General features: G+C 35.0%; 1 protein-coding gene across 2 annotated transcripts in view; it reads left to right on the top strand.

The window, feature by feature from the left end:
* MAP3K7 (mitogen-activated protein kinase kinase kinase 7) overlaps positions 1–13,280 on the top strand; it is a 70,440-nt gene that overhangs the window by 34,800 nt on the left and 22,360 nt on the right. Inside the window, exons 9-12 of one of the 2 annotated variants that reach the window (XM_026002883.2) lie at positions 729–810; positions 4,130–4,260; positions 4,904–5,033; positions 8,168–8,248. In XM_026002883.2, coding sequence (XP_025858668.1) covers positions 729–810; positions 4,130–4,260; positions 4,904–5,033; positions 8,168–8,248 — 424 coding nt within the window. The remainder of the gene's footprint in view (positions 1–728; positions 811–4,129; positions 4,261–4,903; positions 5,034–8,167; positions 8,249–13,280) is intronic. The other variant, XM_026002884.2, reaches the window with a different exon arrangement.

The following is a 13,280-nucleotide window of genomic DNA, read 5'->3' as shown; positions in this document are numbered from 1 at the left end:
ATTCCAGCTATACATAGGATCCTAGGCCCTAAAGATACATTCATAAGAAATCTACTTCGTCTCCATAGTGAGATACCTTAAAACATTGGGATATAAAAATTGTTCAGATTGTAGTTGTACTTACATGTGCTTTGTCTGATTTGAAAAGAAAACCTTTCCTTTTCTCCCCTAATTTCTAATGTTTGCCCAGCAAAAATTTCCAATATTATATCTCCAGTTTATAGAGGAACAGCCATAATCTATTTTTGATATTCAAAATATTAGTTCTGACAATTATTCTATGGCATACCAAGCTCAACTGTCAGATTGACAGTAATTTCAATAGTTTGGAAGTTTGTATCAGCAGAACATAAATACATTTTATATAATTATAAGGAATGATACTATTATATTACCTATGTTCCTCTAGAAAAATATAGCTGTGTTCTTTAGAACTGTCTAGGCTCTGTGTAAAATAGATACTTAAGTACATACATGGGATTGATCACAGGTGAAATACAAAAGAGTAGCACATTATCACCATCTTTGTAAAACCAAAAACCTAAGGCATATACTGAGTATATGTATCCACAAATTCAGTATATGCCTTAGAGAAAATGAAGCAGTATCTTTGCTACTTTCACATCTCAGGACAAGAAAATAATAATGTGTATCCTTCAAATTAATTCTCACAGGATTTATTTTGCGTTAAAGAAATTTTAAATTGTGATTTACTTTTTCATATATAGTACTTTCCAGGAGCAGATGAACCATTACAGTATCCTTGTCAGTATTCAGATGAAGGACAGAGCAACTCTGCCACCAGTACAGGTAAATGGATAGATTGGAAGAGTAATAACCTAATTTTTTGTGTCTCTGTTCCCATGAAATTATAATCAAGAGGTAATGAATGATGTCTCCATTTGCATTTTAATTTCTTCATTTCATATGATTGACTGCAGTTTGGGTTTCCAGGTGCATCATTCTTCATGAAGGTATCCAGATTAAAGAGTTACTAAGGACCTGCTTCCAAGTATTAGAATTCTTGCATAGTTAAATATAAAAAGATGGAATATTGTATTGCTGGGAATGTCATTCTTTATTTGAAAGAAAATCATTTTTACACAGATAACGGCTTGATCAAATAATATTAGAAATCATTGTAAATGTAAAAATCAGTGTGTTTCTTCTTCGTATTTCACCCTACTTATTGGTCTTTTGTAGAAAAGCCTGTAGAAGCTCTTATTTAAGAACTCTTGTTTTTAGTTCAAAGTTCCTTAGTTTTCTAAGGATCCGTAGTATGTGAACATCAAAAAAGACAGTAGAGATAACTCTCTTAGAAAAATTGTGCTTTTCAAAATATATGGCCTTTTAAGCATTTTTATTAAGATTTTATTTTTACTGATCTGTTTCCCCAACCTCGAAAATAATTACGTTTACTTTGAGCTGGCTTAATAGTTATTACCAAATTCCATCTTTACTGAAAATCTTTAAGTTGCTCTAATTCTAAAGTGAACTTCTCTGAAATTCCATGATTTGTTTCTGCCACCACCTCCAGACTCTCTCCCTGTTTAAGTACTGTGACCTTCAGTCCTTTGATCTTTCCATCTTTTCACTGAGCTCCAGTTCTCTCAGAGCCTTCCTTTCACTTAATTCCAGTTATTCTAATTTCTTGTCTCAGGCTTGTTTGGCTATTAACCACAAGTGGTTAAATCTGACACTTGCGGGGCAGCCTGGGTGGCTCAGCGGTTGAGCATCTGCCTTCAGCCCAGGGCGTGATCCTGGAGACCTGGGATCAAGTCCCACATCAGGTTCCCTGCATGGAGCCTGCTTCTCCCTCTGCCTGTGTCTCTGCCTCTCTCTCTCTGTCTCTCATGAATAAATAAATAAAATCTTTAAAAAAAAAAAATCTGACGATTGCTTTTGCTTGCCTATGCCAGTATGGGTGCACGTGGCTGGAGACAACACGTATTTACTGTCTTCAAACACCTTAGTGATTTAGTGATGCTACATGGTTGTCCTATAATTTAGTCTGTCTCCTCTCACTTAGGTGACTTAACTTTATACTTTAACCTGTCTCCTCAAATGTCAAATAATCTCCTCTTCACTCCTCACTTTCAGCTGATCTTATTTGCCTATTTCTTTGAAAGATTGGATTGATCAAAAGGTAGCTTCCAGAAGCTCCCCCACTACATCTGCACACCGGCCGTTATCTGTGCCCATCTGCTCTACATTCTTTTCTGTTACCATGGCTGAGCTCCTCACCAGAGGCAAGCTTGTCTACTTATGCAGTGTATCCCATCTGCTCTTCCCAGCAGTTCTTCCCTCGGTCTTTTGCATCATCAGTTTTAGCCTTTCTACTGGAATCATTCATTCCCAAGGCATATATAGTCTGTATTTCCATCCTCTTAGCTTCTCTCTTCCCATTCTCTCTAGTGCCCAGTCCATTTAGGCTTTTATATACTACTACTCCAGAATTACCCCTGTCAATGTTACTAGTTGTCTCCACATGACTAAATTGAAATGATTTTCACTTCTCATTGTTTCTTTAAAAAAAAAAAAAAAGATTTATTTATTTAAATAAGCAAGAAGGAGAGAGACCATGTACAGCAAGGGCAGGGGGAGAGGGAGAAAGAGAATCTTAAGCAGACTTCCTCATAAACAGGGACTTGACCTGGGTCGTTTTGTTTTTGTTTTTTTTTTAAGATTTTATTTATTTATTCATGAGACACACACACATGACACACAGAGGCAAAGACACAGGCAGAGGGAGAACCAGGCTTCATGCTGGGAACCCGACGTGGGAAGTGGGACTCGATCCCAGGTCTCCAGGATCACACCCTGGCCCGAAAGTGGTGCTAAACTGCTGAGCCACCCAGGCTGCCCTGACCTGGGTTCTTATGACCTGAGACCTGAGATCATGACCTGAGCCAAAACCAAGAATCAGATGCTTAACCAACTGTGCCACCCAAGTGCTCCTAGTTCTCATCTTTTTTGGCTTTCAGTAACATTTAACACAGTTCATTACTTTCTCCTTATATAGAGTATTTTCTTTAGTTAGTCCACAGGTTACCATATGAGCCTGGGTTTCCATCTTCTATCTCTGGCCACTTTCTCTGATGGTTTCCTATGCTGGTAACTTTTTATCTTCCCAACCTATACATGTCAGCATGCCTAGGGCTCGGTCATTAAGGCTCTTTTGTTTATCTCTCTACCCTCATTTCCTCAGTAATCTCATCCAGTATCATAGTTTTATATATCATCTATTTGCTGTTTTGCTTCATCCCTGGCCTGAACTTCATACTCATATATCCAGCTACTTGATGTCTAATAGGAACTCAAACTTTTTTTTTTTTAAAGATTTTTATTTATTTATTCATGAGAAACACACAGAGAGAAAAAGGCACAGACAGAGGCAGAGGGAGAAGCAGGCTCCATGCAGGGAGCCTGATGTGGGACTCGATCCCGGGTCCCCAGGATCACACCCTGGGCTGAAGGCGGCGCTAAACCGCTGAGCCACCCGGGCTGCCCAGGAACTCAAACTTAACATATTCCAAACTAAGCTCCTGACATACCCTTCAAATTTAGTTTTCCCATGGTCTTCCCCATCTTGATTAATAGCCACTTTGATTTACTAGCTCAGACTAAGAACCTTACAGTCACCCTTGACTTTAGAAGACTAAGCATTTTGGTTCCCTGTTTCTGCTATCCTTAAGTTTCATTTAAAATGGGTTTGGAGGGCAGCCCGAGTAGCTCAGTGGTTTAGCACCACCTTCAGCCTGGGACGTGATCCTAGAGACCCAGGATCGAATCCCACGTCGGGCTCCCTGCATGGAGCCTGCTTCTCTCTGCCTCTCTCTGTCTCTCTGTGTCTCTCATGAATAAATAAGTAAAATCTTTTAAATAAATAAATAAATAAAAAATAAATAAATAAATAAGAAAGAAAGAAGAAAAGAAAGAAAGAAAGAAAGAAAGAAAGAAAGAAAGAAAGAAAGAAAGAAAGAAAGAGTGTGGATATCTTCATTGGCTTGAAAAGTCTTAGTTTCGATTCATATCTTGTTAGTTTAGAAAAGAATTTAAATTACATATTATTGAACAAAGCATCTATATAATTCCCAATTTGTAATCATAAATATTTCTGCTTTCCTAGGCTCATTCATGGACATCGCTTCTACAAATACCAGTAATAAAAGTGACACTAATATGGAGCAAGTTCCTGCCACAAATGATACTATTAAGCGCTTAGAATCAAAATTGTTGAAAAACCAGGCAAAGCAACAGGTTTGTTTTGTTACTAAAAGTAAAATCATATGATGACCTTACTAGTAGTCATTACTTTATACTGACTGAAACTGTTTGTCATCTTCCATTATACAAATGCTGAATCTTGTTCCTGAAGCAGATAACCATAGAGACATAAAATGAGATTCTCCTACCATTTATCACAATCAAATTGTTTTCCCTTCTGATGATTGCTGCCTTTGCCAATAGCGCAACTCCCTCCCTGTGATATTCCCTAGCTTTAATGGTTGATTAAAAATGTAAAGTGCTAAAAAAAACTGGTTCTGCTACCCAGTTAAAGGAATTTGTCCTAAATCTATCATTTCATATTGTTCAGATTTATTATCTTTTTTGCTGTTGTTGGTTAAAAAGTATTTTAGGTAGTAATTTTATTTATCTTACCTGAGGCATTTAAGTTAACTAATAATTGTAGCCTCTAACTCCCAACTCCAGTGACTGCCCTTTCTTAAAGGCAGCCATCTGTAGCTTGCTTTCCCTTAACCCCTATAATTCCTTCTCCCTTAAAACTTCCTTTTCAGAACAGAACAGAACCCATAAGAATCTTAGGTGATATCTTCCTCCTCCTAGGCTGCCCAGGAGTTTTAAATTTAAAGAGCTTCAGTAATTCTTGTAATTTTAACAGAGTGAATCAGGACGTTTAAGCTTGGGAGCTTCCCGTGGAAGTAGCGTGGAGAGCTTGCCCCCAACCTCCGAGGGCAAGAGGATGAGTGCTGACATGTCTGAAATAGAAGCCAGAATTGCTGCAACCACAGGTAAAAAGGAAACAAAAACCTAAAGAGAAGTGGAAATAAAAGTTTTATAGTTTCAGTAGTGGGAATGTCAGGTTTTTTGTGTCATAAATTTTTTTCAAGCAGGAAGTAGGCTTACAATATACTTTCTAAGTTTCTAGCCATAATTTGTATGTTTTTCTCCAATTCCAAATAAGGCAAGTATAACTTACAAAATTATTTGGATCATAAAATATATTTTTATTAAATATAAATCTTTCACCTCAAACATGAGGTCAAAATTTAAGTAGGAAATTGAAATCTTGCCAAAATTAGAATGTTTCAGCAGATTTTTAGTGATTGTACTAGAAATTGTGCTGACTTCAAATAATAGCAAATATTTTGTTTTGAAATTAGCAGAAAAATGTACTCTAGATCCAAATATGATTTGGCCATACTGTGTGTTCCTCTTCCTTCTAGTAGCAAGAATAGCCAAGTTGGTATAGATAATTCTTTTAATTGTTATCTAAAAGATCATGGTAATTTTATTCAATCTTGGAAAAGCTAGTATTTGAATTCATTTTTTCACTTAAATGATTAATGATTAATTACTGAAGGACTGGTTATCACAAAAACAATTACAGTTGACCCTTGAACATCACAGGGGTTAGGGATATCAACCTGCCTTGCAGTTGAAAATCCACATATGCCTGGGTGGCTCAGTCAGTTGAGCATCTGACGCGAAGTCTTCTTAAGATTCTCTCCCTCTCCATCTGTCCCTTCTCCACTCACTCTCTCTTGCTTTCTAAATGAATAAATAAAATCTAAAAAATAAATAAATCTTTTTTAAAAAGAAAATCCATATGTAATTTATGACTCCCCCAGAACTTAACTTAAGAATATTATAAGGAGAATAGGGGCACCTGGGTGGCTCAGTGAGTTGGGCGTCTGCCTTTGATTCAGGTCATGATCCCAGGGTTCTGGGATCGAGCCTGCTCAGCGTGAAGTCTGCTTCTCCCTCTCTCTCTGTTGTTTCCACTACTTGTAATCCCTCCCTCTCCCTCCCTCTCTCTGTCAAATAAAATCTTTTTAAAAATATAAGGAAAATACATTAACAACACTATATTGTATTTTTTTTAACCATGTATAATTGGACCCTCGCAATTGAAACCCATGTTGTTCAATGGTCAGTTGTATATATTTTATTACCTGAGTGAATTACAACCTTTCTAGCCAGTCTTTAGCTAGGTAATGCTGGTTTAATTTGTTTTTGTTCCAGTTCTTCCAGGGGTAGAGGAGAGCTAATTATAAAAGTAAATACATTTCTTTTGTGGAAAATGTGGAAATAAAAACAACCAAAAACCAGTTTTCCTTAATTTTCCCCCTAATAGATAAACTCTTAACAATTTTGTGTCTTTACTTCTAGTCTTTTAACCATATATATGTATACATGTGTATTTTCATGTATATTAGTATGTATATTTTTTAACTTAGCTAACCAGGTTTCTTTGGAGTTTTTTTAGGTCTTTTTTTCTCATTTGTTTTTTTTTTTTTTTTCTAAATAGAATGTTGTCATTTTTTGTGGAGCTCTTTTCAGAAAGAAGTTTCCCAGAAGACTATCATATTGTACTTGTCTTCATCTAATAATGAACACTGATTATATTAGCATTAGAATCGGCTAGCTACAACAGAATATTCAAAATAGCAGTGTCTTTAACACATAAGCTTTGTTTTTCACACATAGAGAAATTTGAAATTTGCTCTCTGATCTTAGACAGCTGAGCTCCTCTGTCTCTGGGCCACAATTCTATTGTGTGGCTTCCATCTTCAAGGTTATTTTGTGCTCTAGAATAGCTATCATAATTTCAGTCATCACATCCACAATCCAGGCAGCAAGAGGGGAAAATTAGAAGGCCATAGGATACATGCCCAAGTTCTTTCAAGGATCTTTACCAGAAGTTTCCCCTATCTACTTCCATAGAGATGCCTTTGGCCATAGTAATAGATGGCTACATGGGGCTGCAAGGAAAAAATGGATCTGTGATCTTTTATGTAGGAACATTGCTGTCCTGGGTAAAGTCAGTGTGCTGTTGCTAAGAAAGAGGGGAAGAATAGAGATTGGCAGGGGACTAGCAGTCTTTGCCACACAGATGGATCTTCATAAATGATCAAATTGAATGGAGCTTACCAGCCACTAACAAGCCCTCCTACTCTCTGAGTCACAAGTGTTTTTCTGTGGAGTGAGGGCATCTCAGTATAGCATTAGATGAATAGTGTATACAGTGACACATCTTCACACTTGGGAAACCTTTCACTTTAGGGATGTCATTCAAGTTAGATCTGCTAAATAATGATTAATGCTCTAAAGTGGTTTTATAATTTATATCTTTTCTGGTCAGGTACTGGTTTATAATTATTCTGTACAGAAGTGATACTTCAGTAGGTTAAAAACAACCACATATATTTAAATTATCCTACCCTCTAAATGTGGAACAGATGTTGTTGAACATCCACTGAATTTTATATAGTTCAGATTTTTTTAATGAATTGTCTTACTTTGAAAGATTCGTATTCTCCAGCTTTTAACACTGTTCACATTTAATGGGAATGCACTTTGACCTTTGGAAACTACAGCAAATATTCAGCTGAATAGAAGTGTATGTAAATATTTATTTACAAAAGCATATATGTTTCGTACTTTGATTCAATAATTACCATTTAATCACAAATTTCACTTTATAGCAACTTCAAGAAACATCTCATTTGAACATATATTCCTTTGTGTAATTAAAACAAATATGGTGGCTTATTTCTTTTTAACTCCTGTCTCCCTTCCCACTTTCATCCTAGCCCTCCATCGCTTATCAGTGATTCCACTTAGGTAGATTGTTTCCCATGTTTGAAATTTAGCTTCCTGACTACCGTGCAGCTTTGTCTCTGTCCTTTTTTTTCCCCCCCTGCTAATTAAAACCAGTATGTGAAAATCTTTATTGATAGTTTGTTTTCTCCTAAATCATGCCTTTTCTTAGCATGGATGAAAAGTTAGATAGTTCTGCATGCCATTCTGCATGAAGTATTAACATAACTATTTGAAAATTATTCTGTTTTTGTAGTTAATCGTTTTCTGTGTTACTGTTTGTGGTTGTTTGCATGTATACTGTATATATATGTTTTTGCAGCCTATTCCAAGCCTAAACGGGGCCACCGTAAAACTGCTTCATTTGGCAACATTCTGGATGTCCCTGAGATCGTCATATCAGGTATCATAGACCACCTGAGTTGGTCTAATAGCTGTGGGACCGGAATAATGATCCCTGGTACTTATAAAATGCTTCTTGCTCCAATTGTTATAGGACATAAAAATAGATACCTTGCATGCAGTGATTAGGGAGACAGATTGAAAGGTATTACATTTATATATACTGAAGCCGACTTAACAGGATACCTTAAATCTCCAAAAATGAGGGTAGCATAGAAGGCAAAATAAACCTTTTCTCAGAAGGGAAAATACTAGCCTAGAATTTTATCACCTTCCTCCCTGCTTTTAAGTGAGATGAGCTAAACCAAGACTTTATTTGCACCCAGCAGAAAAAGGAAACAACTATTTAAAATATTTACTGTTCTTGGCTCCTTTCCTTCCTTAATTTCTACTTTTGGGGTTCCTTTGAGACTTCCTATCCAAGCCTCTTTCTGTTGGTAGCAAGTGAAATTTGAAGTTAGGAAAAGAGAATTGCTAAATAACATTTTGCCTTAACCTAGAAAATAGAAACAAAGTAAAAGAGATTTGCTGTTTTGCATGGTATCTTGCCAAAGAATCATGGTCAGTTGTGATTCTTGTATGTTATCAAGAGAATCTTCTTGCAAACTACATGTTTTTATACCTAACTAGCACATGGTACTTCAATGTCTTAAATTGGTAAATTGCATTTATTTGTTATGGTGATAATTTCATAGATAAATCTCAATCACTGTTTTTGACAGACAACAAATGTATGTCATCAAAATTAATCATTTATTACTCTGTCTGCTTTGGGTTTTCCTCTACCTCTCCCCCGTAAAGAAATACACAGTTTTCCCACACACATTTATGGGTATGATTTGGGTAAATTCCTCAGGGCTATGCATTGCCCGTGATTGTGCTTTTAAAATAGTTTTGTTTCGTAGTTGAATACCTAGAGGTCATTTTCTCCTCCAGTAAAGTGAAAACAGAATACAGACCATGTTTTTATTATATATTATTGACTGTATCAGCAGCTGTCTGGCACTGGGCCTCATGCACAGTATTTAATAAATATGTGCCTGTTAAATGAACCAACTATTATTGACCTTCCATGGCTAGGAACTAGGATACATATAAAATCTGTATAAATTATAAATATGCATAAAACATAATATAATTCTTAGGTACTTTGTATAAAACCACTTTATATTAGATTAATTTTTATTTTTTCAAAGTGATTTATTTTATAACATCATCACTATTACTGTTCAGGGAAAAGAGTTTAACCTATTTCTCACATAGCAATTTCGTTAATTGAGTCATGGCCTGCATGCATAATTAACAGAGTACTTGAGATTATTTCACCTCCATGCTGAAAGGTACTGTGTTTAGGGGCATATTATTTTGACTAAAGAAGTAGCAACATTTAGACATACATACTATGAAGCTGTGATTACTTTAAATGTTTGAATCAGAAGTATTTAGGCAAATGGCAATATAGTCTTAATCCATGTCTTATGAGTAAGCACTAATAACACATACAAACTCATGTAGTGAACAGTGTAGCCAGTACTGTACAAAATAATGAGGGAGAGAAAAGAGAAAGGAAAGTCTTGATGGTTCTCAACCAGGATGAATATGCCCTCCAGGGGATATTTGGCAACATCTGTTAACATTTTTGGTTGTCACAAGTGGCAGGTGGCAAATAGTGGGAAGGACCCCGGGATGCTGCTAAACACCCTACAATGTATCAAACAGTGTTCCACAAGCCAAGAATTATCCAGCCTAATATGGCACTTGGTCAACGTGCCAAGGCTGAGAAACCCTGCTTAAATGCTCTTGTGTGGCCTATAAAGTAGTTTAAGGTACATTATCTCAATTGACCTCTATAGCAGTCTTAATAACTAGGTTACCAGATAAAATTAACAGCTGTTTTATAAATGAGGAACTTAATCTAATGAATTTTGAGTGGTTTTCTCAGAGCCACATAGCCAGGATCCCAACCTAGATCTGATTCCAATCACATCCATTTTCTCCTCTTTTGTTTGAGGAGGAGAAGACAGAAAACTTGTCTTGCTCCTCTTTAGTGTTCACATTAAAGAGACCTTTTTGGCCAACAGACCCTCTTTTGACACTATGTCCTTATAGAGTCAGGAAACCATAATTCTGCTCTTAATTGCCAGAGCAACAATGCTGTTCACATAGAAATAGTATTCAATAACATATTTTATTAAATATTCTTGGTGACTTTTTTCCCCCCAGATATCTAAATAGTAACCTAATCAGTTTTTACTTTCTTTAATAAAAGATTAATACAAGCACTGGACTTATAACAGTTGGACATAAGAGCCAGTTATTAAAGTATTCCTAGGTTGTATTTTTAAATTAAATATAAAAATATAACCCATGCTTTGGGAGTACTTCAGATGTCTTACATGGCCATTTTAAATTACAAAGAGGGATACTTAATTGCTAGAATTTCTTGGTACCTTGTGCAGTTTTTTTCCTGAAAGTCTGTTTCCCATAAGTTCTGTGGTATTAAATACCTCTTGATAATACCCAAACTGGTATTTATTAATATTGGATCACAATTGTAAGCACTTTTTTTAAAATATAGCTTTATTTTTTATCTTATCTGTTATGAATAAATATAAGCAAAGTAAATACAAGTGTAGACGTTTCTTGCTCAGGATTTAAACTATTTGACCTACCATTTTCTAATCTATTCGTTTATTGAACATTACAAAATGATAAGCTGAAATGAACTTTGAGAAGAGGAAATAGCCTTTCTTAAATGTTTTCTAAAACTTGGAAGTTTTAAAAACATAATCATTTCTCCCGTTTAGCCAGTACATTTTAATTGTATTACTTTTATTTGAAGAAAAGGTGAATGACTGGCATGTTATTAGATTGCTTTAAATTTACTAATTTTTTTTCTCCCAAGATTTTAATAAGAATATGATTTTTTATTTATTGGGTTTTTCCACTTGATTTTTTTACTTTCCCACATTCATTTTTGTTACTCTCCAAGCTTCCAAGGTTCTATTCCCTCCCCCAATCTTTATTTCATATACTCAAATGAAATAGGGATTATGAATTGTGAAACTATATAATACATTTTGATAATAACATTTACTGGTGTTAGAATACCTAAATTTTGCATTTCTTTCAAAGATGCAGATGCCAGAGATAAACAGGTAAAATGTCCAAAAAAAAAAAATTAACAAAACAGGAGCAACAAACTTTTCCCATTTAAAGCATGGAGTAAGAGACTTGAGTAGTTAAGTCATGATTTTGTTCATGGCTTTAATTTGAGTGGTTGAAAAAAGTCAGCAGTTCTGCTCCTGTGTCCTTGAGTGAATAGTTACAGCACGTAAGGAAATCATCAACTGCAGTAATAATGTATTTTGAAATCCACTGAAAAAAGGTACTATTTAAGTACATACAAAAGATTTAATTGAAACATTTATCTTCTATACTTCTTCTCTCTCTAATGAAATTCCTTATACATAGTTTATACCAGATTGCTATCCTAAAATGATCTATATTTCCAAATATTGCAAAAGTAAATTTTTCCAAATACTGATACTGTGTGACTACCGGAATTTTGAATATATCTTTAAAAAATTAAACCATAAAGTTTTATAGAATATTTATATTTAAACCCAGTGGTACTGAATCTCTTTGTTCAGACTAAATTATAATGCTTGAGTTGATTTAAAACACTTGAAAATTCTCATTTATTCTATAGATAAGAATAGCTTTAATGTACTTCAATTTGAGATCCTTGAATAGTGGTGCTTCAGTATACCTTTTGCAAGGCTAAAATAACATGGCATAGCATTTTAGAATCATAGTATGCTTTGACCAAAGATGGTATTCCATCTTATATACTGTTCTTAAGGATATAAGAAATAATGAAGATTGAATATGCAAAATTTTTAATAGTCATGTAAAATATTTTTGCCCAGGACCCTGAAGAACCTGAACTTAACTGATATTTTTGTTTGTAATACAGTTCTTAAAGCTGAAAGAAACTTCAGGTATCCTTATAATTTCAGCTGCATTTAGATATACTTATTGAGAAAAATTTAATGAACACTTACATTTAATTTCAGTCAGACACGTTTAGGTCTACATTAGTTGTTTTCAAGAGTATGATGAGTAGTTAATAAGTAGAGTATGGGAGATCCCAGGCATATTTAACAAAAATAAATGGTAGTTCAATGTCTCATACTTACACCTTTTCCTGCTTCAGAAGTTTCAGCTATCTTAGGGAGTTGGCGGACGGATTGGGCTGGTGGAGGATAGTGCACTGAGGGCTTTGTAGAATGCTGGAGGCTGTAATACTCTTCAGAGACACTTGGGCACTATTTTGCTTTCTCCCATCAGGACAAGAATATAACCTTTTAATAGTATATTTGGTTCAAGAACCAGTACTACTAATGTTTTATAAACATTACTTCAAGTACATAAATTATTGGTTCATTTTTTCCCCCCAAATAGTGCAGTGCTGATGTGAAGAGACAGTGAGATAAGAAGTAGACTTTACTAGATTTGGCAAGTTCCTACCTTGGACACATAGTGTCATTAGCAGCTATAAATCTTTGGATTAGGGACTCTGAGGCTCAAGGAGAGCTATGCTGAAATATATCTGCTTCTGTCATGTGTAGCCACATCACCTTCAATAAAATTCTGTATTTGTGGCTAATTAAATAGGGAAGTTCATCTAACCAATATTAAAGAGAATGTTTAGTAGTCTCTTTATGTATTTTAGCCTATCAGGATCACTTTTTGTAATCAAAAAATTGAACTCTTATCTACTAAAAGCTAGTGTGTTAGAAAGCAAAACGTCAATAATAATTACTTTCCTTTGATAGAAGGAAAAAAAACCCCACCCTGAAGGGCCTTCTAAGGAATGACACAGAATTTATTGAAATAAATAAAAGAATATGAAATTTGTAGCAGCCTAAATGAGAACATATATTTCTAAGTTGCATAGTTTACCATGAAGCGGTGATAAAATACTACAGTGTATATAGTGCTGTACAAAATTTTTTAAATCTTATGTA

This window comes from Vulpes vulpes, chromosome 1 (genome assembly GCF_048418805.1).
Source record: "Vulpes vulpes isolate BD-2025 chromosome 1, VulVul3, whole genome shotgun sequence".
In the NCBI taxonomy this organism is placed as follows: Eukaryota; Metazoa; Chordata; class Mammalia; order Carnivora; family Canidae; genus Vulpes; species Vulpes vulpes.
Note: the sequence above shows the minus strand (reverse complement) of the source record. Positions and strands in the feature narration are given on the sequence as shown.